Here is a 27057-nt window from a genome sequence, read left to right on the forward strand (position 1 = left end):
CCATCCTGGCCCTGACCCTGTGGGATGGGGATCTCTGAGCCGAGGGTTTAGTCCTCCCCTGTCTTGCAGGCACCTAGTGGTGATTTGCAGTGTTCATACATTGCCTTCACACTGGGTGATGCCTGTGTGCTGCTCTGCAGACTACAGAGAGCCAGCTAAACCCTGGGCTTGGGCACCTCTGTCTTAAATCCAGCCCCTTAACAGATATGGGTTTACTGGGGGGCTGAAGGGCCTGTGAAACCTGGGTGCTCCCGGGGCTGCAGCTGCATGGCTGTGCGGTTGCTCCTGCCCGCAGTGGGGTCAGCTCTGCCCCGTGCTCCTTTGCGAGCCATCTTGGCTCACCCAGGGGTGGAGAAGAGTGTGCAGGAGAAGCAGCTGCACTGCCCAGACACGAGGAGCAGCAGTCTGGCATGCACCTTGTTTTTTCACTTGCATTGCTTGGGGGTCCCAGCTGTGGACTGGCCCTGCTTGTGTGAGGCACTTGGCAGGAAGAAAGAGAAGAAAGCAGAAGAATGGCTCTGCTGCAGGACCCTGTCACCTCCTCTGCTCTCCCAGAACGGGTAGTGTGTGTTGCAAAGGTGCTGGAGAGCTCTTGGTACAAAGGACTTGCTAGTTTTTCCCTTCCAGCAGCAAATATCAAAGGCTCCCTGCCATCCTGCGGTAGTTATCTCTACTCCCAGGATCTGCAGGACAAGTCTGATGTGCCTGGTGCTGTTCAACACCTCCTCGCCACCGCTGCTGCTGGCTGCTGTGAGCCGCTGCTCCCCTTCCTGGAGGTGCCAGGCGCTGTGGCACTATGTGCATCCTCCCCCTTCCCTTAGACAAAATATCAACAGGAGACATCCCTCACTGGCACCGGTTTTAGCTGAGCTGAAATATATGGATCAGAGGCAACCCTGCAATTGTTCAGTGCTTTTTCTTAACCCAAGCAGGGCCTGCCCTTGAGCGTAAAGCCTGGACCAGCTGTGGTGTGGAGGCCACCGCTGTTCTCACTTACAGCCACATAAAAATGAGGCTGAGCTTTGACTGGTGGATGGATAATTTTGGTCCTTTCCCTTTTTTATTTCTTTTTCTGCTTAAGGGTCTCGAATGCATCTGTCTGCCTTGAAAATCGTGGCTGGCTGTGACCACCCTCTGTCCTTGACAACTTCAGGCTATGGCCATAGCATTAAATTATGCCTGGCCAAGATGTGTCTAACTCCTCAACAGCACAGACACTGGCACCCAGTGCTGATAGCTGTTCCCTGGCGCTGTTCAATTCACTATTCATTGATGGCCTCAGCTGGTCTTGCTCCTCCCAGCAACCGCTGCCCCAGGCCAGCTCCAAGGCAGGGCCAAGCTCTGGCACTTCTGCTTGGAGTCACCTGGGCTTTTGGCCTATGTTACAAGCTTCAGCAACTGCCATGGGGACATGCTGCATTTGAAGTCATTGTGAAATATCTGAAGTCTGACTCTTAGATCCTTCTGCCCTGTTTAAGCAGATGTCTGTTATACTGCAGGATTTATTATCCTACAGTCTTTAAATTAAATCCTGCTGGCTTCTGGGAGCTTGAGTGAAACTCTGGGGTGGGAACTTGCCTATCTGGAAGCCCGACCCAAAGAGCTGTGATTTCTTTCCATGGTGGCTTCGCCCTTAACAGGCCACCTAACACATTTCCTCTGAGGCCAGGCAGCTTCTGCCAAGCCAGCAGACGGGGTGATTTGGGGAGCTGTGTACCTGCTCTGTGCGCAGCGTTGTCTCCTCCAAAAGCTCCAGGCTAGATGAGATGGTCTGCTTTCCATGGCAAGCTGAAGCTGCTTTATCAGACTCCACATGTCCTAATCTCTCTCAAAGCTGGCTATCATCTGGCCTCTTTCCTAACCTGCTTCCTATCCTTCATTGCTCCCCATGGGATGTCTGGGGGGATCTGGGCATCCAGCATCCTTCACTGCTCCTTGCAGATCAGAAGTGGCGGCAGGAAGGTCAGACATGTCGCCTAGCAGAGAGGTGAGCTCGGAAAGAGCCAGCTGCAAGCAGCCTGCGGTCGGTTCGCAAGCTCTCACCACTGGCCTGTGCTGGCTTCACCTCCCTGTTGTGCGCTCGGCACAGAGTGCAAATTGCCTGTTTCAGTTTTACATACGGTGCTGGCCTCCTCGACTTTCCACTGCACGGTTTCACATCAGGCCTCTTCTGCTGGGTTTACTGAAAGCTCTTAAAAACAGGCCCTGTTTGGTAGCAGCTCTCAAGAACGATAAGGCCACCTCGGGCTTATCAGCTGCTGAGTCTTGCGTTTTCAGAAGGTTTCACTTCTATCATCCTGTGCTGGGCACAATCTCTGCACATTTCCCCCCACTGCCATGATATTGGTAGTCATGGCCAGCCAAGACAGCCTGGCGGAGGTTTGTATTTTCAAAATCTCTGAGTAGAGACAGATCCATGCTATAAGAGCATGACTTCAGTGGGGTCAGGAGGTCCTCTCACGTCCATACCTCATGTGCAGAAGCATGCGGGGCTTGGGGAGACCTTGTCTTTGCTTTGGGGGACATTTTGCCTGGCTGGCACCTGATGCTGTGTCAGCAGAGCCTTTCAGTGCAGGAATCAGGACAGGGTAGCACTGTTTACAAGGGAGCAAAAGTTCCCCTTCACAAGCGCAACGACTTGACTTTGAGCCCATGAGGGAGCAAAAGTCCAGGAAAAGAAAGTTACTTACAGGTAGCAGCACCCAAAAGCTGCAAGCCTGACCTCGGTCTAGAACCCTTTGATGGAGCCTCAAACCTGCCACTTCCGCAGCTCCAGGTGAGACTATGAAGACCTGGCAGGACATTTTTATGGAAAAGTTGAAGGAAATGTACATAACAGAGCCGTGGATACTTCAGGAGGACAGTACCATTCAACTGAATGTCCTCAAGCCTGGCTGGAAGGAGTTCATGCAGCACCATGCGTCTGAGAGGTAGGGGGCTGGCAGGAGGCTGGCTGACCTGGCTGATGGGTCTGTCCGGCTTCAGCACGGGCTCAACGGCAGAGGGACTGCCTTTTCCTTTCTCGATGTTAGTTTATAGGAAACAAAAGGGGCAGTCTGGAGGCAAGTGAGGGCAGGAGGGGGTTTCCCATTTCATCCCAAACTTGGGGGGTTCATTTCCAAACTGAAAAAACCCATGATAATTGGAGGGGAGGAGCGTGAGGCAGCTCCAACAGGCCAAAACACAGTTGGCACTTGGCCAGAGCTTCATGCTCATTCCAACATACAAATGGTTCCTCCAGCAGACAGGAAGAGTAACACCCTGTAGCTGGCAAATCTAATGGGTTTTCCTCCCTTTCCATCTGGATTTTCTGGGTCAGTTCTGTGCATGGATGACTCGGGAAGAAGTCCTTGCCCTGAAGGATTTGTGCCTCGTAGGAGTCTCCATGCACACTGCTCCCACGCCCTCCTCCCCTCTCTAAAATGAGAGACGCAGCAGGGTGATGCCAGCCATGGAGAAAGGGTTGCAGAGCGTGCACACAGCCCTTCATCCATGCCACCCCGCAGCCACATGGGGGAGGAAGGGAGGTGCAAAGAGGGCAGGTGTTGTGCTGCAAAGGAGTGGAGAGGGATGCAGAATGGTTAAGGGAAGATGGATGGCAGGAAATGAAGAGGAGAGGCCCAGGTAGGACACCCAATCTGCTGAGACATGGGGCAGGCAGGGTTGCCTGAGCAGTCTCTGCCCCTGCACCCGGGCCATGAGGTCCCGGAGCAGAGAGCAGTCATGGCTTAGTGATGGTGATGCAAGACCCCCTCCCAAGCATCACCCACCCTGGGCAGGACACCAGGCATTGAGCAGCCAGCAGGAGACAGCAGTGGCTGCCATGCACACTGCAAAAGAGCAGCTGTGGGTTACACCCCTTTCAACTCCTCAAGACATCTTCTCACCTGCCCTGCAGCCTCCACCTACACCTTCCTTCTATTTTTCTTCTTTTTTGATTTCCTCAGCCTCTGGGCTTGAAGCTCACTTTCCGCTGAGCTGTGCAGTGCGGGCATGGGTGAGGGACTGGAGCCATAGCCCCACACGGACCTGATTGCTGATGTTTCCCTCCTCAAGGGCCCCTGTTCCTGGCAGCAGGGCCCAGACAGACGAGGAAAGGGGGATAGGCTGGTTCCAGCAGGCAGCCTTGGTCCTAAAATCTTTAATGCTGGGGCCAGCCCTAATCTCATGTGTATGTTGAACTACCCAGGCAAGTGTTATGCTGACAGGGGGTAGGATGGGCTGTTGGCTGATCCAGTGTAAAGCTTGCCTGTATGAAGTTAATCCATGAGCTCTGGCTGCCCTGGTCCCTACAGACTGTGCTGGAGGCCACTGGCTCAGTGCAAGGAGCTGAGAATGAGCTTGTCTTGTCCTTGACCTGGCAGGTTTCAATGCTCCCTGTGCTGGCACAAGTGGTCATCGGCCAATGTGCACATCTTGTTCCACATGCGCTGGAGTCGGCGCCGGTGCCAGGCATGCAGGCAGGAGCAGCGTGGATGAGAGTCTTTCACCAGGCATGCAGACAGTGCCCTGACTCCCAGCTGGAAGAGCCTGACTTCAGCCAGGAGAACATGGCCAGGATCCTGGACAACCTGGTGCTAAAGATCCTCCAGAAGTGCTACAATGTGCCAGTGCAGCCCTCCGACCTCGTTGAAGTCATTGTGGAAGCACCAGTGGTGGGGCCGCATGACAGCGCCAGCTGCGAGGGCTGCCAGCTCAGGGTTTGCCAAGAGCCAAGGCCAGCCCAGGCACCGGCTGCCTCAATGCATGTGAAAGAGGCCAGCACCCGCCGCATCTGGAGAGGCTGGGACTTGACACCCCAAGCAACCCCAACACACTGCCCCCCTTCCTTCGGCAGCACCTCCCTCTGGAAACGTTACTGCTTCGTTGGTGGCTGTTTACTCTGTGTTTTGGTGATGCTCCTCTTTGTTCTGTTTTATTTCACCAACAAGTAGAGGGAGGTGGGGCTTGCAAAGAGAAACCTGGAGTGATGGCTATGGGCTCAGGACACTGAGCACCTGGACAAGTGGTTCTCCATGGTCAGCTGTCATTTGTCTCGGTTCACAGACCACTGCAAGGGAAGTCTGATGGATCCCGTAATTTATTATGGGACATATGCTGCACAGAGACATCCCTTAGATCCCTGATGTGAAGGGTAGGGCAGGCTTGCAAGAATAAAATAAGCCCCTCATTCTTAGCCAAAGAATGTATCTGTGCTTTTTACTTTCTCCAAACCCTTTCCCAGGTATGTGCGAACAGCTTGTCTGGAAGCTTGGGGCCATCATGATCTGCCAGCTGGGCTAGTCTCGGCTTTCAGGGGAGAAACATCCTACTGCTGTGTATTTTCTCTCTCCTGGCTTTGGCCTTAGTGAAATTGGGCTCCCAGAGCAGCTGAAGGGCAGCTAGAGCTGGAGGTCTGCTGCAGACTCACAGCGATCAGGTGCCCACGGACGGTGGTACTGCCTCCCTAGAGTTGTGTACAGGGGCATCTGCCCCAGCCCTGGATGCAGTTGGGTATCCACTGTGTGACTGAAGGCCTGAAGACTGCACTGGCCTCCAGAAGTGTCCAGAGGCTGAGCTTTGGTATGGTGAAAACAGCTCTGAAAAACACCCTGGCAAACACAAAGCCCTCCAAGCTGGCCCACACGGCGCAGCAAGGCTGCGGCAGCCCTCCAGGGCTCTGCTTCCTCCCTGCGCTGCCTCTGGGATCTGTTTCACCTCCCCTAGGGACCAGCACTGTGACCACATTTGCAGCCTGGCCCCAGCTCTCGCCCCAGGCTGGCATGTTTCCAGGCCACATTTCATTCCTGGGGCACAAACCATTTGCTCTGTGAAGGGGAAGCACCTGTTAATACTATTTATTTGCTGACAGTAGGTGTCACACTGCATGATTGCGCAAAGGTCAACTAAAGCTAAGACAAAGTCAGGCAGTAGTCACCTGACTGCTCTGCAATTGCTCTCACTGCCATAAAAAGTGAAAATCAGCTCAGGCCAAGACAAGTCCAACAAGCCCTACCCTGTCAGGTAAATAAAAAAGACTTGCTGGTCATGGCAAAATTGTATTTATGGGGCTACAGGGTCTGGACAAAGGGGAGGATGCTGACTCCTTCTGCATGCTGCTGCTTTGCCCTGAGACGCTCTGGGCACATGATGGGCATCATGGAGATGGAAGGAAATCTCCTGTCCTCCAGCAGCCTGACACCACTCATTCAACCTCTCACCTTCCTGGAGTGGAGTGTTGGGCTCCTGCAGAATTTACCAATGGGGATGGCATGTCCCATGGCCCAGAAAACCAAGGGTTAATTGTCCAGATGACATACAACTGTAAACGCTTGCAAAAGGTTTTGAAATAGCAGTTGGGACACCTCCTCCTCTGGTGGAGTTTCTCCTGCCCACAGAGCAGAGCTCTCAGCCCTGGTATTGAGACTCATCACCTTCTGGGTACTGGCTCCTTTCCTAGCGGGGAGCAGAGGGCCTTTGGCTAGAGGAGGGACTGGGAGCAATTTGTCACCAGTCAGGAAAACTTTTGTGAGTCCAAGCTGTGTTGGGTTTCCTGTTGGCCCTTCCCCACTCACAGCACCCTGGGGTGCCCATCCAGGGAGGAACCACACGGATGAGCAGCAGCCTTTCCCTTTTTCCCTTAAAAATGAGCAAGCCAGCCCTCCCTGGGCACACAGCAGGCCAGGTGGAAAAGAGACAGAAACCAAAACACCAGTTGGGCACTGGAAACAAAACTCCTTTTGGTTTCATTTCTTGCGCTCAGGCCTTGGCTCCTGCCCCTTGTACTCCTCAGCAAGCCCGGACAGGGAACCTCCTCTCCGTGCCCATTCCAGAGAAGATAGCAAGGGGAGCTCCAGAGGAGGTAGCAAGGGGAGCAGGGCACCAGTGTGGGAACTGCTGCCTGCGCCCAGGGCAGTGTCGCCCAGCCCCAAGCAGAGATGGAGCGGCTGCGGATGGACTCCTGGAGGGACATATTTAATGGTGTGATAGAGGAAGTGAAGCCAGAGCACAAGTGGGTCCTGAAGATGGACCAGAAGCTCACTCCCAATGCCCTGCCTCAGGGCTGGAAGCAAGTGGTGGAGGAGCATGCGTTTGCCAGGTGAGGGTCTGTTGCAGGGCTGGAGAAGTGGACAGCCAGTGCCGGCCTTTAGCTGGCAATTGGTTTAGAGGGTAGGGTGAAATGCTGCATGCAGGGGATAGAATTATGCCTTTTACCTACGCACTGCACCAAACCCCTCTTTTAAAGGCACACCCTTTCTGCTCCCGGAGGAAGCAGTCTGCCTCTGCTAATCTCTCGCTGCCCTGCTTGCTTGTGGCTTTTGGTAAAACTTTGATAAAACTTTGGGTCTGGCACTATCTCATGCTCTCCTGTGAGCTGTAAAACGTGCAGTAGTGGGAGCCTTCCCCCTTCTCCCCTGCCTGGCCCAGCACCAGGACACTGCCACATCCCAGGCCCCCACCCTGCCTGTGGCATTAGGCAGGTCTGTGCAGCCTCGCCGTGCTTTACTTCCCCTGTCTGTAAAATAGGGATTGCAGGGATTGCACAAGGGCACTTGACTCTTGCAATGCTAGGGGCCAAGAGGAAGAGCTTGGGGTGCAGCCGGGGCTGGTGTCCCGCTTGTGCAAGGGACCAAGGCTATTGCTTTTGCTTCTCCAGGGTAATTCTGCTGGGAATGTTTTGCCAGAGAGAGATAAAGCAGGTCAGATCCTACCTTTAATGCTAGACAACAATGCTGGGCAACGAACAGCCCAGGGCTGAGCAGTGGCATCCTGACTTCCTCACTGGTATCCAGAGGCGAACGTGGATTTGGGGAGCATCTTCTTTGTCCTGCGGGATGGCAGCAGTCTCAGCCTGATTCACCTCTGGAGGACTGCTAGAAAGGGAGGGGGTGCAGAGTGGCGAGTCTTGCATCTAAGTATGGCCATGTGCTCGTAAGAAATAAGGCTGTAAAGAAGCTGGAAAGTGCCCAGACGGCCTGTGCTGTGGGTCTCCAGCTTTGTGCTGGGTTTGCTTTGTGCTCCTCTCTCCCTGCTGGCAGCCAGGGCTGTTCCATCTGTGACTGCAGCTCCCCTTTCTTTCAGCTTCCAGTGCACCCAGTGCCAGCACTCGTGGGGCTCGGCCCAGGCGGTCATCCTCTTCCACATGTACCTGGACAGGGCCAGGGGATGTGGCTGGGTGAAGATGAGGACCTTCATGCAGCAGTGCCACAAGTGCTTGGCGTGTGCCTGGGCAGAGCCGATCTTCAGTGAGACGAGTGCCAGGTTGGTCTTGCTGGACTTGGTCACCAGCATCCAGCAGAAATGCTACGGAGAGCATGTTGCTTGGCCCCAGCTTCACAAGGTTGTGATCGGTGGGCATGGCGGGCCCCACAAGAGTGAATATTGTGAGGCCTGTCGCCTGGGCGTGCATCAGGTATACAAAGACCAGGACCGTCACGGGAAATCCAGCTACAAGGGGTCATATGAGGCGTGCAGAGATTCAGCCTTGCCCTGGGGAAGCAGCGTGCTGGCAGCACCTATGCAGTCATCAGCTGGAGCCCTCTACAAGGACCTGGATGGGTTTAACCCCAGTTCAGGAAACACCATTCCCTGTTGTCTCTCTGCCATTATTATTTTGTTTTTCATTTTTATTATGTATCACATCCCAGAAAAGCTGGCTTGGGCACTTGGCTTGTGAATTGCTTTTAAGATTTTCATCAACTTTGCTGGCTTGTTCTGCATTAATAGCACAGTGTCCTTGATTGTGCCCGGGCGCTGGGAAGAAGGTGGCCAGCGTGGGAGGCTGCTAGGACCCCCTGCCCAAAGCTTTGGGAATCTCCCACAAACCAGAGCCTCAGTGCTCACTTGTTGCCTTTCTGCTGTTTCCTCCGTGGTTCATACACTCAGTCTGGGTAGTCGAGGAACAGAGACACAGACGAGTGATCTGGGTGACCTGCTGTGCACTGTGAATAGCAAGGGCTGAAGTGAACAACTCCTGGTAACTCTTGACTCTGAAGTTGTTGAGGCTCTTTGGCAAACTGGTCCAGCAAGGATCAGCCTTGCAGAGTCGCTGAGGCAGCCGCATCTGTCACCTTCCGACTTCGCAAATGATTTGTTGCTAAAAATGGACATGGTAGAAAAGAGAGAGGGTTTCATGACTGAATTAACTGAAGAAAGATGGGCTGAAGGAAACAAGTTAGCCAAATCCAGCATCCTCCATGTAGCTTGTGCAGAGTCAGCCTGTGGCTCACACAACCCAGGTGCTCTCCTGACTGCTGTGTCAGGGTCATTTGCGCTACTCACTTGGGGTTTGCTTTTTTCCCCCTTTTGCTGGAGTCAGAATCGCCTGTATTTTCATGTGTAAAAACCTGCAAGCCACTGGCAAAAAAAAAAAACCAGGAAAAGCCTGTATGGTGCAGGGGCTGTGTCGATTTTGCTTCCTAAGCACCCGGTCCCACTAACTCCAACAACTCTCCTCCTCCCCCAGCACCTTCTCTCCTCCACGGCCTCCCTCAGCCCCAGGTGTGGAGCCAGCAGATGGAGCTGTGAGATCTCTGGAGCCCAGCTCCAGTGCTACACTGGTACCAGTGACCTGCCAGCACTGAGACTGGCCAGCCCTCCCCATGTGGGGGGTGTCCTGTCTCCATCCCTGCAACCACCTGGCTCCCTGTAGCATTGCCCCCCCGCCCATATCCTTTGTGGAGATTTTTCCCAAGGGGACAGAAAGTGCCAAACTTTCCAGACTCAGGGACGTTGTGACTGCTGCAGTGACAACCCCAAAATATTTATTACTTGAGCAACCCCCAGCCTTAAGGAACAAGGTGCAGGCTCAATGAACAGTTTAAAGGCATCGAGATCTCCACAGGAATGACTGAAGAAAGTCTGGAGATCCTGTGCTTCGGCTTGTGCCTGGGCAGGATATGTCCCCTGCCCTCTGCGAGGCATCTCCCGGACACCTCTTGTAGCCCGAGGATGATTCCTCCAGCAGGTTTCACATTGGAGCTTTCTGGTCCATTCAGAGTTCCCTCAGAGCTTCCCATGATGAGGGTCCTCCTTGATATTTGCTGAGGGAATGAATATCTGTGTTTTTGGTGGGGCAGCAGTGGCAGTGGGGACCCAGAGGGCTGCTCTGCTCATGAGTAAATGGACCTGTCTTTCTGGAGGAGACTGTACTTGGGGCGGCCTGGTGTTGAGATGCTCTGTCAGGAAGGGGGAGGCTGATCCTGCCGCCTGGATGGCCTCCTCCCCTCCTGCGGCAGCTCTCCCAGCCTGCCCTCTCCCCGCCAGCATTATGTCATGAAGGCTAAGACAGGGCCAAGTTTCTTGCTGCCGTTGCCTGCAGTCCTCTTCTTTCCATGCTGAGGTTTTCCCAGCCCCAGTCGTCATTTCTGGCCATCTGCAGCCTCCCAAACCACCCAGCAGCTGAGGGGAACTCCCTTGCCTCCGCCCGGTAAGCTGTCTCTGGTGGAAACCACATCCCTGCAGGGGTCCTGATTTTCTTGCCTGGCTCTGTCTGCTCTTTCACAAGGGCAGAGCCATCCCTCAGCCTGCCCGACGCCCTCCCCACGCACCCTGAGCTCTCCCAGTTACATCCTTGGCTGAGTATGCTGCTTTTTCCCACATCTCCTTTCCAAAGTTTCCCGCACGCCCATCTGCCTCCCGCATCCCATGTGATGTGTGTTGGGGGGATGCTCTGCCCCTTTGCCCTCTCCCCATCACTTAGAGACACCCGTGCATACACGGCTGCCTCAGTCACAGCCTCATTTTGGGGGTCCTTCCAGGTCAACCTGCTCCCTCTGACATTCAGTTCTGCCAGTCTTGCAAGTATTTCCTAGGACACTGCCCTAGAAGTGAAGCTCTTCCTGCCTTGTGGTGCTTTTGGAGCCCAGAGCAAGCCCCCACGGCTCAGTCCTGCCCCTGGGCTGTTGCAGTCTCTCTGATGAGATGCATGGCAAATGGCCAGGAGTGCAGTACATGGCATGCGGTGCACAGCCCCAAGGGTCTTGGGCAGGCCATGGCTGTGCCCCCGGCATGCTGCACCAGCCTGTCTGTGGCTGCACTGCTGCAGCTGAGTCTCAGCTCACTCCTAGCACTCACATTCAGCCAGGGATGGGCAAACCTTCTCTGTGGGGTGGTGTTTCACTGGTCTTTCACTGCAGCCAGACTGATAAATTGCTGTCTCCATGCCTGTTTCCCTGAAGAGGGGCTCTCACTGCTCTGGCAGGTTGCAAAGTGTCAGCAAATGCAAGGTCTCCTATTGCTCTCCTTTCTCTCATCTGCTGCCTGTTCCTAGGCCTCCCTGCAAGGAGCAACGGTGACCGCAGAGGCACACAGGGGAAGGTGCTTGGTCAGGGGGATCAATCGCTATGGACGTGGTGCCCCAGCGACAGGTCGGGAAATCCATACTCCTCAAGGCCCATCGGTGTGAAAAACGGTCCATGGCGATAGGCTGCGGCGCCTCCCGGGAGCAACCTGGGCCCCAGAGCAAAAGCTAGGCATGCCTGCGGAGAACGAGCGGTTTTGAGGCCTATCAATGGGGTTCGATATCGATATTGAACCCCGTCGATAGGTCTGCAGTTGGACAGGCATCGATGCCGCTCAATATTGAGAGCACTCGGTGTCGATCCCCTTCGATGGCTACTGCGAGCAACATCGGCCTCGAGAGGCCTCGAGGGCTGTGATTTCCGTAGCTACCTGCAGGGATCCACAGCACTCTGTGGAGAATATTGATGTTCAGTATTTACTCTCACCTTCTTCAGGCACTCGGGGTATGTGCTGTGAATCATCTCCCTATAGACAATTTTCCTGTATAGTCAATGAGGAGAATTACTAAAGTTTTGAATCTTAGACCTTTGTATAACACTAGAAAGTCATGGGCCTAAATTAGGCGTTATCAGTAACACCTGCTGTGCCTGATAATTAAACGAATAAAGCAGACTTGAATCTCCCGTGGGAGAAACTGACATTTTTATATATATGTACTGAATCTTAAAGCATAAGCTCAAGTTGCAGCATCACCATCTTATGAATTATTGTTTTATTTTCCTTCGGTCAAAACTTTCTTGTGATAGTTTTTAATGGGTATCACAGTTATCCAACACCTACTTTTATTCAGGTAGCATGAGTTCTGAAGATGGAAAAAGTAGGTGCAGGGGACAGGGGGTGCATTGCATGGGGGTTTTCACTGTAGAGCTAATGAACAGAGGAGGAGGAAAGTATTTATGACTGATCCCTTCTGGGGCAGCAACATTTTGTAACATGCCTGGGAGATGTCTAGGCCCAGATCCTACAGCTGATGGTTTAATACCCAAGGGACCATGCTTTGCTTTTGCTTTTGCTTTCTCCTCCCCTTCATCCTTCTGATGTCTTTTGGCCCGTGAGGAACGAGCCAGGCCATCTGCCCTCCACCCCGCTGCCTGCTGTTAGCCCAGAGGAATCCAGTGGAGATCTGTGGGGTTATTTCAGATCTGTGCCTCAGGAAAATGGGGACAAGTAACCCAGCTCCAAGCCCTAGGTCCAGGCACATGGAGGGAAACAGTTCCCATGATTTTAAGCTCTCTCCAAGGGCTGCATTTTCACAGCCTGTGATGTGGAGAAGAGAGGGCCAGCAGAGCTGTGTCCCTGCCTCAACTTCCATGTGTGTTTACTGCAGAGCAGCTACTTTGCTGATGGTAGCAAATTAGCTTTGCTACAATTAGCAAAAAGCACCCCTCAGCCCACACTCCCTGCCCTGACAGCTCTCCCCTTCTCACAAAGCCCGGAGCTGCTGATGGCTCACTGCTGGTGACTGCTCTTCACCTTGGCTCAGGCAGGGGGAAGAGCGCAGGGCGCCTGAGTGTGAGGTTGGAGATGGCACAAAGTTTTACCTTCTTTCTTCTCGACACAGATCATGTTGTTGACATGGCTCTGTGGAGCTTGGCATAGGCATCACTGCACTCGCCATGCTTACTGCTGGAGACCTCGATCCGCAACGCGATGCATGGCTCGTTTGTGAGTCTGGACAGCTAGTCAGCATGGGCTCCCTGCAATGCAAGCTGTGCTTCAGCCTGCAGAAGAGTTGAGCTTGAGTCCTGCCTGCCTTGGGCTATGGCCCTCTATTCTCCTTGCTAGCACACTGGGGTCTGGGTGGCTGCAGTGGGCCCATCAATGCCCCAGGGCGACCGTGCTGCATCAAACTGGTACAGGGCTTGAAATGGCAAACACCTTGCTTGACCCATGGAAACCTGAGATGGAGAAAAGCCAACAGACTGTCTCTGGCAGAATTTAGCCCTGGAAAGGGGCTAGTGTGGAGCTCAGATTCATGCTGTCGGCTTTGTGGATTGGGATGTTTGATAGGAAAGTGTGATGGGTCATGGACCCACCTGGAAGAACCGCAGACATGCAGAACAGAGGCAGAGACAGCCTTGGAAGTGGCTAGGGCTCCACAGCGTCCCAGCAACAGGAGGAGACGGGCAGGGATTTGAGACACCAGTGTGAAGAAGTGAACTTGCAGTGGTCTGCCTAGTGTTTCATTTCATTTCTTCCTGCTTCTCCCCATCCAGCCTCTTCTGCTTTCTCTGAGTTCAGACCCTGTCTGCCCTGGATGGCTGAAATGGAGCCATTGGCAACCTGGCAAGAAACCAGGTCACCCACAGTCTGTTACTGAAAAGTCCACCACCCATGGCAGGGTTTGCAGAGCAACTGGCATGACACATTGTGCTGTGTCGCCAGTTCCTGCTTTCCCCAAAGCCTCTTTTTTTATCCAGTTGAATCAATAGTTCTAACAAAAGCTACCTGCCTGGTTAAACATTGCGCTGCCTTGTTCCTGCTGAAAAGCTGACCTATTTCTCCTCTGGACTCTTCTGAACCCAGTAGTGTCAGCACTCTCACGTCACAGCTGGGGAGAGTGACTGAGCAAAGTGATAATATTTGCTCACGGCTCAGTCACAGCACATTGACTTTTCAGTGAAATTCTGCTGCTCACCAGCCCTGTGGAGCTATTCTGGGGAAGGGCTGCCCAGCTGCTGGAAACAGGGCGATGACCAGGGGATCACTGCTAGAGGGTGCTGACAGTGTGTCCTCTCCTCCTCCACTCCCAGTCTGGATCTGGGGTGTGGGAGCCAGTCCTCTTGGCTCTGAGTGTCTGCAGCACTTCTCAAACCACCATCTCTCCTTAATTCACAGCACTGCTTGTGCCTCATCCCCTTGGAGGGAATCATCTCCCCGCTGTGATGGAGGGCACAGACACGTGGAGCAGTGCCATGCCTTGCCAGGGCCACAGTCCCATCAGGTGGTCCATTGCAGTGCTGTGGTGGCAGCAGAGGACCTGCACAGAGGAGTCAGCTACTCTGAAAGAGAAGCAACGCAAGGGGAGCTTCCTCGCTGGGAGTAGTGTCCACTTGTGACCTGGGACAATGTGCTTCTGGAAGACTTGGACTTCCCACACACTGAAACCAGAGGGAAGAAAATGACATGCTAGGGATATGTACCCCATACAGATATAGCAGTCACTATTACTGGGGTTTGGTGGAGCAAAACTATGCAGAGCACCTCCCTTCAAAACCTGAGTGATGGGCATGTCAAGCCTGTCACTTGGATCTTATAGTGAGATGTCCCAGTGTTGGACTCTGAGCAGGTTCCTAGCCTGTTCCAGGCATTATTAAAGGTTTCCAAAGAGCCTTTTGTTCCTGCTTTTTCAGGCCACATGGAATGGTAATGCTGCTGATGCTGATGGTAATTAAAGACTGAGATTTCCCAAAGTGATCTGGATGCTCACAGGCACAGATCCCTGGGAGGCTGGGTGGTATTCAAACTTGTAAACCCCATGGACTGATGAACCTGAGCGAGGATTTTAGAACCTGGTATTCCATAGCATTGCTGTGGCTGGGCAGGAAGGATGCCACTAAGCCATGTGAGATCCAGAATTGCATAGACTAGCTCTCCTAAAAAGCTTCTTTCAGACAGACTTGCTCCATTGCCACTAGTCCCTGATGCCTTCTCTTCCTTGGCAGAGGTACAACACAACATGACAGTCCCTGCCAGTGTATGGAGGGGGTTAAACCTTGTCAAAGTGGGGGCTGAGTTGCCCATGCAGTACATGCATAGGTGGCACTGGACTGTTTTAGTGTTTTGTTCACCCTCCTTCAGTTCATTGAGTAGAGAATGTTTGTTGGGAATGCATAGGTCTGTTCATGTAGGGTCAAGGGTCTGGGACTGGCTGCAGCTGGACCTCACCTCTCCCATGTTTTCTGTGCTCTGCAGTCCAACCTTTGTGCTGGGCATGGGAAGACTACATATGACATAGAGCTGGTCTGTGCTGAGCTCAGGTCATTGTGGATGGGGGCTCACAGACAGAGAGCAGATGCCACAGGGAAGGAACAGGAATGCAAGGCAGAGACTTGTGACCAGCCTTTGCCCTCAGCCCCGACCATCTCCTGCATGGAATGAAAGCCTCAGGACACGAGATCATAACATACCAAAGTTTTATTTTATCCTCAGGAGGAAGGTTACACAGAACCACTCCTACATGACATCAGATATTTTACAGAATGGAGTATCAAAAATGAAAAAAAAAAAACCCTTGGAGTTACACAGCATAGCCATGAGTACAGTTCTTAGCATGTCTTCAAGTTAGACTTGTTCCTTAGGCCTCCTGCTCCTCTATGTTCTCTACAGATGACTTTTTGAACAACAGGCAAAGTAGCAGAGTAACTCATTTGCTCTTGATTCCTTCTGTGCGCAGCAAAACTGAAGGAGGAGGAGGACAGGCCCAAAGGAGGCTAAATGGGTGCAGGAAGGAAAGCAGGCACATTTCTGTATGCTGACAGCTATAGGAGGCCTTTACTGGGAAGTGGAGGAGATGTCCCTGCTGAAGGAAACTATGCTTACCTGACCTTGTTCCTTGGCAGGGCTTACTTCTCTGCACAGGTCACAGAAGAAGCTGCGGGAGATATGAATCCTTCCACTACTTTGGGCAAGGTGGGCTGAGTCTAGGGCTGGAGAGACTCAGACATACACAATAGGCCAAAAGAGTCATAACTGAGCTCTGGACACCATCACTAACCTGTAAACTAGCCAGGTCAATGATCTTAAAAACAACCAAAAGGAACTTGATTCCTGCGACAATGGACGAATCACCATGCAAGACTGCTCAGGCCCCGTAGAAGAGGTTAAATCCCCAGGAAGGGCTGCAGGCAGGTTGGCTCCATTCCCATAGCTCTCAGTGGCAATAGGTCCATTTTCTCTGAAATGCTTCTGCTGAGAATCAATGTTTGTTATGTACATGTCTCCTGCCATCCCAGAAGATGTGATGCTGTCTTGTGTGTTGGAAATCTTTCCTTAGGAGGTCTACTGCGGCTGGAAACCAGCCCAAGATCTGGTCTGAAGGGAGGACTGGAGAGCACTTGAGGTGATGGAGGTGATGAATAAGGAAGGGAGGCAAGAAGGTGGTGGCTGGATGTGAGGATGACACTGAGGCCAAACTCTGCTCCCCATTCCTGTGAGTTGCCACCCCCACATGGTACGTAGAGTAGTCCATCTGGGTCGGTGCTGTCTCAGCAGCTTGATGACATGATATAAGCTTTCCAGCCATGGCTGAAGGTTAGGGCTAATGTGGAAACATCCTCGCACCCCCAGGGCCAGGTAGAGCACCACCTGAGATACCATCAAGCAGGGACATTTGTTTGCAAATAAAAATATTGGCAAACCCCAGGGCTCTCTCACTACTCTTCACAAGAAAATGCTGTCATGCAGTGTGGGGGACCTGTGAGGCCCAGGCCTGCCCCGTTGGGTTTTCCACATTGTCCTCAGCCCCTGTTGCTCCTGCAGTTACATTGTCTGATGGGAAGAGCAGGTGTGAGAGCTTGGGGTGTGGAGAAATTCTCTGTACATAAACAAGGCTTAGGTAGCAGAAAAATGCCTCCTCCATCACTGTGCCTTTGTCATGGCTTGGAGGGAGCCTCCCCGGGAGCGTGGGCAAGCTTTGGAGCTCAGCAATAAAAGCTAAGGAAGCTGGCTGAGATCGAACCCTTTGCTGCCTTCCCCCAGCTCCCTAGAAAACATTTCCAAAGAGCACAAGCAAAGGGATGTGGGACCAAGTGAAACACATGGTGTGGAGGGCTGGCAAAGGCCTGGAGTGTGGCTGAGCATTGTGGCTACTGCTTGCGAAAGACCAGAGTCTGGAGCATATTAAAAACAACAAAAATAACAAAGCAGCAGCTGCAAGCTGCTTAGTCACTCATCTCTCCAGCTCAGGGTCCAGAAATGTCCACCTTTCAGAAGAGCCTGTTTTCTTCTCCACCCAGTCCACATAGTTGGAGACTTTGGTGTACACACCATACACCTGCTTGCTGCCACACTCCTCTGGACCACCCCATGAAACCAGCCCTTGGGCCACCCACCTCCGGGTCCCTGGGTCCTGAATGACGAAGGCTCCCCCGCTGTCTCCCAAGCAAGTGTCCTTCCCACCTTCGTAGTATCCGGCGCAGAACATATTCTCGGTCACACTGTAGTTCCCTGACCGGGACTCATAGCTGGTCTTGCACTCTGCATGGAGCACCACTGGGAGTTTGACATACTGCAGGATATCGGACAGTGTCCTCATGCCTGAGCTGATAATCTCATCCACGGTGATGTTGGGGTTGGAGATACCCCAGCCGGCCACCAACCCCAGTGTGTTGGGGTGAGGCCCTTCCAGCTCATGCTCAAACTGAGGCAGGCAGACAGGCATAACATAGTTCCCCATGGTCACTTTCTCCTTCAGCTTGACTAGAGCAATATCATGGTTGTAATTCTGAATGTCAAACTCCTCATGGAGGATTATCCTCTCTACTGTCCGGTTGACAGCATCCATCTTGTTCCTCACATCATGGAGGGCAAGGTAGACAGTGACATGCTCCTTGGAGACGGGGATGACAGTCTTGTCCCGCCGCTGTGAGCGAAGCACATGGGCGGCTGTCAGCACCCAGGAATCTGAGAGTAGGGCCCCGCTGCCAAACCATTTGTCATTGGGCACCCGGGACATGTCCTCCACCACAATCAGGACCTGCCAGGGGAAGAAACCGGGCTCTGCGTTTCGCCCGCCAATGATGCGCTTGATGATTCCAGGTAGAGCACGAGCTGGCCGGCCACACACTGGGGACAAAAGGGACAGGACAGTTACTCCCGGCTGAGCAAGCACTTATCTAGGGAACAGCTAAAAAGGGACACCCCTGTAGATTATACCACATGGATGGTTATCTTCATAACCAAATGCTCACTTGTGTCTTTTCTTTCTGTAGAGGACAACTCTCCTTTTTCTAGTGGATAAAGCCTATCCTCTCTGCCATCCTCGCCTTCTCTTGGCAGAGTGCACTTAAGAGCTTGAAGCAGGCTGGGCACTGCATCCCATCCCCTATGCTAACAAGTCCTTGGAAGTATGTCTGGAAGGGAGCATGTCTGTCCTTCTGCAGGGTTTTGCTTCCTAAAGGCAGCCCCAGCTCCCTTTGTGTCTCCCTTGCTGGTAGGACCATTTCTGTTGGCCATCATTTGTCCCCCCTTGGAGAGGGGCAGCCTATTACTCTTCCATAAGGGAAAGGGGGTGTTACCTGCAGACCCTGTTCAGCCCTCACTGAAGCTACTCAGGGAGAAAGAGGCCAGTCTGAAGCCTGCATGGCTTGTCCTGTTATTTCTGTGTATTAGGAGCCACCCTGTATTTCCCTAAGCCTGATGGCTCAAGCATGAGACTAGGACACCTCAGTGCTAGTGCTGCCTCTGCCACCAACCTGCTACATGACATTGGACACATCTCATCACTCTGTTGGACTGAGCTATTTCTGCAAGACTTTTGGAGCATGCGGCATCTTTGTTGGCTCACAGCCCAAGGACAATAGGGACCTACTCTCCAAGCAGTAAAAATGGTCATACCAAGCCCTAGGGCTGTCCCATGTTTTCTGTGGTTGTGGACAATGAGGCATAGAGTAAGGAAGTGTCTTATCTATAGGTCAGTAGCAGGCCGGGACTAGAGTCTAAAGCCTGTTGGTTTCCCGTATTTGTACCCCCTTCCCCCACATGCCCTTGGAAACCCCAGTCATGGCATCTGCTCCTAAATAGCAGCCTGGAAGACCCAAGGGAGGATCTCAAGTGGCTGTCTCAGGAGGTGCCACTAAGCCTACGGCATAATCTACCTACTCTGATGAATGCATGTTGCTCAACCCCATCCATCATTGCACCTTTGGAGCCTGCAATATCTTCATAGTGGGGCAGAGGGCCTGAACTCTCCCTGTATCTCCCCAGGGTGCACATCTGAAATATGGCTGTAGGGTTCCCATGGTTATGGCAACCTGGCCAAAACAGGCCATTCTTCAGCTGGCAATGAGACAGGATCAATATCAAGCTGAGCCACTAGTCCCCCATGCTAGCACAGAGAAGGTGGCATCTTTGGGGCTGGGAGCTTCCTCTGGCTGCTGTCCCGGCTCTGCAGGAGTCCATCAGTTCCTGACTTTGCACTTCAGTTTCTGGAGTGATTTGTTTGGATCTGCATCACTTCAGAAACAGAAAGGCAAAGTAAGTAATCCTGCAACCTCACACTCCCCTGTGAGCTCTCTCAGCCCTTTCCAGACCATCCTGCCACTTGCCCGGCTCCTGCTTCGCATGTGCCAAGAAACTCAGGGGAACGCCGATGGGAGGACTGGAGGCTTATGTCAGCCCAGCCCGGCCTCACCCCTCACTCTGGGGCCCGTCACAAGGTCCCTGTGGTCCCAGGGCTGTGGCATTCATGCTGTCAGAGGAGCTGTGGCTGGAGAACGGCTGGTTGTGGGATGTTGCCTAGCACCGTGGGCTGCTCTCCCTCCCTCTTGAGTCCTCATCACAACTGTGGCAGCCAAACCAGCCTCCCTTTGCTCAGCTCCTTGGCAGCCTTCGAATTAATGTCTGAAGAGCCCCATGTGCTGCCTGGTTTGCCTCTGACCATCTTAGCCAGGGACTGCAACCTGGTGCGAGGAACAGGAGGATTTCAGCATACTGAAGGTAGCTCTGAGAGGGTTGAACTGGGCAGGCTGGACAATGACAGGGAAGATCATTGCCCTTCCACAGCTGGAAGAGCCCCAAAATCCCAGCAGCACAGGTATGCTGGGAGGCAGGTGGGAGAGGACCGGAAGGACTGCTCTCACTGCTCTAGGCCCACAAAGAAAATCCATGTCCTCCAAGGAAAATGCCAGCACTCTGCCCTGATGCCAGCTGTGCTCCCTTGCCAGGGATGTGGGGTCGCAGAGCCACACAGAAAAGAGAGCCTGACCCCCCAGGGCGACGACGTCAGGCTGCAGGCAGTCTTGTAAGCAGGGCAGGAGCTAACACTGATTTGTTGTGGCTGAGATCTGCTGCTAGGAAAACTGTAACTCCCACAGGCGGCATGGGAGTGTGCCTCTCTGTGCATTTAGCTCCCCTGCCTTTCCCAGTGCTGTAAGGAATAGGAAACATGCTTAGGCAAATAATTCCTCTGTCCCAGCCCAGCCCAGCTGTTCTCCTGCACCAAAGCTGACAGCCATCCCAGTGAGATGATTTTAGAGGAAGCGCATCCAGCCAAATATTTATTCTATTAAATTACATATCAAAAATGCTGACCAGGCTGCAAATGCTAATGGCAGAGGCAGACACAGAGCGGCCTGGAAGAGGAGTTTCTACTGATAGGGAGGTAGCGTGAGACATGAGAAGATCTGAAGAGCAGCTGGCCAGCTGCTGCCTGCAGATCCCAATCTCAGGAGGGTGTCGCCCTCTCTCTGGGATTTTCCATTTTCCTGAAGTCTCTCTGACTTCTGTCACTAATCAGGAGGTCTGGAAATGGCCCATGAAAGCAACTATGGCCCCAAAAGATGTCCCCATATGCTCCCAGCTCAAATTATTTCAGGCTGAAGCATCAAGGATGGATGCCGGGAGCAGCCGCTGAAACAAGAGCAACCACAAGCCTGGTTTCTGAACTCCACAGGCACCAGGGTATCTCATGGGATCCTTCCTCTGGCCTTCAGATCACTTAACACAGCTGGACACCCTGCAGTACCCACCATGGGGATGAGCCAGGTCCTGAGCTCCTGAGTGTGTGGGGTGCTGCAGGTGCTGTGCAGCGGCTGAACCCCTGCGCCTCTCCAGAGAGGCATCCCTGCACATCAGATGACAGCACATATAACCCACACCCAAAGCTGCTGCCAGCTCCCCCCCTGCCTGGCAGCCAGACCAGCCCCACGCTCAGCTAGGGGCAGCCAATGTCCTGGGGACTTTTGTTTGATCCCAAGTGGGCGCCTGGCCTGGAAACTTGCTGGCTGCAAACATTTCTGCCATTGCTTGAAAGCTTGGGACTTTTCTTCCCTCGTGAACCAGCTGAGTTTTTCTGCAAGGCTTGGAGAGGTGCTAATTACTCCTGGATGTGGACACACTGCTAATGGGAGCTGACAGGTAATGCTCTGCCCTTGGCTGCATGGCACATGCCACTTCTGGTGACTCTGGGCTGATTGTGGCCAGCGAGCTCTGCTCTGGGTGCTGGGGCTGCTGGTTTCTTTCCTCTGCTGGAGCGGGGAGCTCGGAGCCACCTGGACAGCCAGAGTGGCTGCAGCAGCCCTGCTGCCTAAGCCCTGGCCCCGCACCACCACAGACATGCCCTTGTCACTGCTGCTTGGAGACACCCTCTGCACCCTGGCCATCTGTAGCCAGCACCCAGCAAGCCAGGATAGCAGGAGGCCTGTGTCCCCATCACTCTCTTGGCCATATGTTGCAACCAGAGGCAGCATACGTATAGCCCATGACGTATGGTACTGCTGCCACAGAACAGGGTCCTTATCTGGGAAGCACCAGGTCATGTTAGGCACAGACACATCCCTGTCCCTGCACATGTCCCCTCTGCACCCCTCACTGTGGGACCAGGCACCCTGCTCTCACCCCAGCTCCTGGTACCTGGTTGGCAGCATGGCAGCTTGGTCCCCAGCTCCTCGCTCCTCCACATGCCCAGTGCATCACACGTGTAGGTGGCTGGAAGAGAGCAAAGTGTTAGCTGGGCTGTGGCATGGCTTGAGGGGATTCTTTTGCAGTGAGGAGACCCTGCCCAGCCATCAGGAGCCTCTGAGCACTTTTCTAGAGCAGGATGTGACTTCCCTGTCAAGTCCTCTGGGCTCTTTTCCCTGAGGGGTCCTGGCAGTCCTGTCTCTGTGTGTGGGGGACATGCAACCACCCTTGGTGTCATTGCCCTGAGTCCTCTGGAGGGCTGTGCTCTGCCTGCAGCCTCACTTTGGAGCTGCTGTCCCATTAATGCTGCTAGTGCCCATTACACTAATGAGTGCCAGATGCTTGGGACCAGATGCACAGGACCAGTGGGTTTGCAGGGGCGTATGAGCAGGGACACTGTAATGGGAGGAAATCCTTTGGCTTTCCTTGCTGAGGGAGGAGGAAGGAGGGCTGGAGTATGCGCTTGGGCTCTGCAGCAGTTTTGGACCTCAGGTGTAGCTGATGGATCTGGCTGCCCTGTGCATATGGAGAGCGTTGGCCATGTGCATATGGAGAGCGTTGGCCACTCTGCTCTGCCAACGCTATGAAAGCCATGATCAAAGCACCACGTGGTGCCAGCTCTGTCCTACCTTGCTGTGGAGCAGGATGAGACCAGTCTGACACCAAGGTAGTGCAGATGCAGAGTGCATGTATATAGCTTATATGCATAGCTTGCTGCTTGCAGCACATGCTGGGGCAGCCATCCTTAGCTCCCCCCACACTTGCACACCCACCCGCACTGTGCCGGGGGGGGCACGGCCCTGCCCCACTGCTCACCGGTGCTGTTGGGTGCCATGTGGTAGTAAGGGTGCTGGCAGTGGTATCGGATGCTTGCCCTGTAGGTGGTGAGGTTGTTCCTGGAGGAGAAGGTGACAAAGCCATGCTCGAGCTCCGGTGGTGCTTTGCAGTCAGCAACTGAAAGTCAACACAGAAACGAGATTGAGCACTGCACCGTTTCTCAGGGTGCCTTGCCAGCAGGCAGGTAACGCCAGGCTTCAGCAAATAGCAGCGGTCCTATATGGAGGCCCGTGTAGCCCAGTATCCCCCATCTAGGGCACTGCAGGGAGCACAGCTTGACACGCTTACCCCTTCAGCAATTTAGTCTGCCTCAGGTGGCAGCTGGAGGCAAGCCAGCTCTATTCCTAGCCACCAATGGACTGCCTAACTCTCTACTCCTCTAACGTCTGTGTTGGCTTGGCTGCCTCTGCACCCTACAGCAGGGAGTCCCTGCAGCTCCCTTCGCATGCTGCCTGGAAAGGCTGTGGGGCTCTCCGAGGGGCAGACAGCTGCTCCCTCTCCACCTTTGCTGCCTCTTGAGGGGTCAAGAGTCACCTCTGGCCTGCTGCAGAGGAGCTCAAGGGCCTCCAGAACTGTGCAGGAGAGGACGTGGAAAGCCTCAGGCTGTGACTTTGCTTAATTTAAGTCTTTGCCTCTTCCATCTCTCCTCGGTGGCAAGCTCAGTCTCCCCTCTGGTCTCCAGGAAGGCGGTGGAGGAAGTCCCAGCCCTGCCGAAGTACAGAGGTACATTCCCAGATCCAGCCTTCTCCTCCAAGTCCCCCCTCCGCTGCCCCGCCATTGCGTTACCCCTGGCCAGGCTTCTCTGTGCTCCTGGCTCGCTGCCTGTCCCCCATCTCCAGGCAGGGCAGCAGTCCCCTCGCTGCCTGGCCCCATGAAACCCACCAGTGCCTTCTTGCAAAGATGGGGCACATTGGCAGCACTTCTGAACACCAGCAGCATCCCACAGACTGTGGCTGACACTGCTCATGCTAGTGGAGACCCCATGCCGAGAGCCCCTCCTGAGCCCTGCATTTAGTGCAAGATCTCTCTGTTGTATCTTTGAGAGGGGAAGAAACTGCACAGGCAGGTAAGAAACTTTGGGAGAAGCTCTGGGAGTATGTCTTTGCATCACCTGCTAATGGGCAGGAAAAAGCATGCAGTGATTTACTATCTTGTGCATTGGTAGACTCCTTTGAGTGCAAGGCTTTGCCAACAACACAGCCCCATCCCTCCTGCTCTGGGCCTTGTATACCGGGCAGTGCTGGTTGGTGCTTACAGCACAGGCTGAGCAACCCCAGATCCCAGCTGTCCCATGACAGCAGGAGGTGAAGGACAGAGAGAGTGGCTTGACAGGTCTGCAGATGGGGGGGAAAATGAGTAGATGTGGGGAAGACCCTGCATGCTCCATGCCAAGGATATGGGCAGTTTTGGCTCTGCTTCACCCAGCCCTGATGAGGGCTTAGGGCCTGGTGGAGGGAGAAGGATTTCTGGGTGCTGTTGCCTTTCTCATGGCCTGTCCATGGTCCCCTTCCCCCCTAGATCCTTCACAGAGCTCTCCCCAGCCTCTCCCCCAACACTGTCCCCTAGATCAGGCTTGTGCCACCCACTCTGAGAAGGATCCCCTGTCTGCAAGACCATTCTTCTGCCAAAGCCAGGAGTCACCTTGTGGGTGCCCCGTGGGACCTGCTGACTCCCTGTAGTGTGAGTGATTGGCAGTGCATACTTGGGTGATGCTGTTCAGTGTCTCCCACCCCAGGAGACCTGCTCCTGTGAGAGGGCAGGAACCTGGCTCCAACCCTGTCTAGGAAATGCGGCTCTCCACAGCTAGACCCTGCCACTTTTAAGATGAGGAGTTCAGTAAGGGATGGGGGCCTTTGCAGGGAGCAGATCCTGTGGACCAGGGATGATGTGAACTCTGTGGGCCTCTTCTATGTGCAAGAGGATTGGGAGCTGGTTATCAGAACAAGGAGCTGAGCGCAGGAGCCCTAACTCCTCATGCAGTGATCCAGACTGACCAAGAGAGAATTAGCTAGAAGCAGCTGCTGGCACCATGGATGTTTACTGATGCTCAGGGTTAGCCACCTGTCTGGGGGAGAAAACCCTGGTTTATGGCAAAATGCTGCAGCCCACAGTTCACCAGGGTCCTCTCCACCTCCTACCTGGTGGGCAGGGACAGCAGGTGATGGGAGATGGGTGTTTGGGTGCAGTGCAGCTGGGAGGAGGCTCTTGGTACCTGGGTTTTGCAGAGGGGCAGAAGAGGGGGACATGGACCTCCTCTCACCAGTCCCCATGGGTCCCCGTCTGGCTTGAGCTTTCCCGCTCTCTTCTTGTGGTGCTCAGGAGCGTGGTGCTTTGGGGCTGTGGTGCCAGCAACCACAGGGGCTTTATAAGATGCTGAGGAATGCCGCAGCTTGCGGGAAAGAGGGAAGTGATGTCTGGGGACCAATCCAGCTTGCAAGTCTGCTCTGGGGCTGTTTATGGCTGCAGGGGATAGGCTCACTAATGCACATGGCTTGTTTCCTTCCCTGTGTGTGCCACAGGCCTGAGGGAGGCCTGATGCCTGGAGAACAGTCATTTGCATAGACTTGTTCCCTCCCCCCCGCGCCCCCCCCCCCCCCCCAATATCCTGGGACTTGCCCAAAGGGATAGGGGAGCACGTTTGTGTCTTCAGGCCATTCCAGACTTTTGCCTTGGGAAAGGGGCTATTTAGTGCCAAGCTCCCCAGTGTGCACCTATCCCTCCTCTTCCAGCTGCCAGGCCACATCCCTGGTCACTCCCAGTGAGGCACCTGATGCACCCCAGGGTGCATGCCCTGGGCCCCTGGGACATGGCTGAGGCCAGACATGTGGCTTTGATCTCCTCTGGCTGTGACCGGCCTGATGCCAGCTCACACTTCCCTCTGCCAGGCCAGCAGCAGGGAGCAAAGGGGTAGCTGGGGAGAGCAACCTCCTGTGCCCTGGTGCTCAGTGCCCTGCAGGCAAAGGTGTGCAGCCTCTGATGCCAGCCCATCCTCTGGGCCTCCCTTGCATGAGGAAGGTCTGTGAGGCACCAGGACGCTGGGAGAGAGGGGAGGAAGGAGTGTTTCTTATTTGTGATGCTGGGCCAGAGAGGAAGGGCAGCGGGAGGTTAAATCCAAACAAACAAACAAACAGGCAGCCGCGCGCATGGTGGCTGTTCCTTGCGAAACTGTGGTCTTTGAGGGAGAGCAGAGCCGGGCCATGGCGTCCGAGCGGAGCAGGAGGGATGCGGAGGACGTGGCAGGGGTTCGCGAGAGCACCTGCGCCCCGAGCAGCGATGCTGGGACCGGGCAGGCACCGTTCTTGCAGGACAGAGGGAAAGGGGTCTTGACTCCAAATTTCCTTCCCCCCTCTGGAGATGGAGCCGGAGTTAAGGAAGCACCAGGCGTGGAGGGGTTAAGAGTGCCATGCCAGTTAGACAAGCCGCAGAGATGGATTTGGCAGCCGGGCCTGAGACAAAGGGAACTTGCCCTGGATCCCGGACAGATCGGAGAGGGACACCGAGACAGGCTGCCGTCTCGGCGGGGCGGCCAGCGCAAGCCTTATGCCGCCACTTGTTCCGAACTGGCTCTTCTCTCTGTCTGGTTGTCGGCTCTATCTGCAGCTGCGCCGAAGGCAGAGGGGAAGGAGGAGAGCAGAGAGAGAGAGAAAGCTGAATTAGTAGATGAGCAGAGAGAGGCATGCAGGAAACCCAACCCCCAAAACACCAGAAATCATTAATGAGCGACCCTGTCGCCCCAGCAAGCCCTGCGGGGCATTGCGGGCCCCGAGCTGCGGTGCAGTCGGTGCCGTACTGGGCAACCTCTCCAGCTGCTCCACCGCGGCAACCTGGGGCAGCGTCTGGGACAAGCCTTCATGGGGTTGGTGTTTTCTCTCACCAGGCCGCAGAGCTGGATTTTATCCACCTTGGCTGAGAAGTTATCTTTTTTTTGCATTTCTTTCCAAACCATTTTTGCTCATGCTTTGCCTCTCTTAGACGTTCAGGGGAGGTGGGAGGCAGGGGAGGTGGGAATGGCCTGAATTGCCCAGTTAGGGGCTTTTTGGCTTTCCAAAAAAGCCCTGGAATTTCAGTGTAGTGATTCATATCATACAAGAAGGGAGCAGTTCCAGCCTGCCTGGAATAACGTAGGTAAACATTTCAATTTTCTCCAAAAAAATAATGCTTTTGGGGGTTAAAACTATTTACCCAGATTTTTTTTCTTTTTTTTCTAGCCAGTGGTAATTTTTAACTGATTTCTGCTCAAGCAGAGTGCTGGACAAAATCCATGGGAGACTGCTGTAGTGAGAGCAGTATGACTGGGGAGTTTCTTTTGCAGGGCAG

At 54.0% G+C, this 27057-nt stretch overlaps 2 protein-coding genes across 2 annotated transcripts in view; one reads left to right on the top strand and one right to left on the bottom strand.

Moving 5' to 3' along the window:
* The first annotated feature begins 6831 nt into the window (after nt 1-6831).
* RTP2 (receptor transporter protein 2) lies at nt 6832-9934 on the top strand. Its single transcript, XM_064517169.1, has 2 exons — nt 6832-7078; nt 8062-9934. The coding sequence occupies exons 1-2, from the start codon at nt 6918-6920 to the stop codon at nt 8654-8656; spliced, it is 756 nt and encodes a 251-aa protein (XP_064373239.1). The 5' UTR covers nt 6832-6917; the 3' UTR covers nt 8657-9934.
* Nucleotides 9935-15405: 5471 nt separating this feature from the next.
* Nucleotides 15406-27057, bottom strand: part of MASP1 (MBL associated serine protease 1) — a 29455-nt gene continuing 17803 nt past the window's right edge. Inside the window, 3 exon segments of the mRNA XM_026093552.2 lie at nt 15406-18069; nt 21856-21930; nt 22720-22857. Of these exon segments, the coding sequence (XP_025949337.2) occupies nt 17174-18069; nt 21856-21930; nt 22720-22857 (1109 nt within the window). The 3' untranslated portion in view covers nt 15406-17173.

Source organism: Dromaius novaehollandiae, chromosome 9 (genome assembly GCF_036370855.1).
Source record: "Dromaius novaehollandiae isolate bDroNov1 chromosome 9, bDroNov1.hap1, whole genome shotgun sequence".
In the NCBI taxonomy this organism is placed as follows: Eukaryota; Metazoa; Chordata; class Aves; order Casuariiformes; family Dromaiidae; genus Dromaius; species Dromaius novaehollandiae.

Coding starts and splice junctions, on each gene's coding strand:
- RTP2 (XM_064517169.1), top strand. CDS start 6,918: ATGGAGCGGCTGCGGATGGACTCCTGGAGGGACATATTTAATGGTGTG. Junction 7,079..8,061: donor GAGGAGCATGCGTTTGCCAG/GTGAGGGTCTGT, acceptor CCTTTCTTTCAG/CTTCCAGTGCACCCAGTGCC.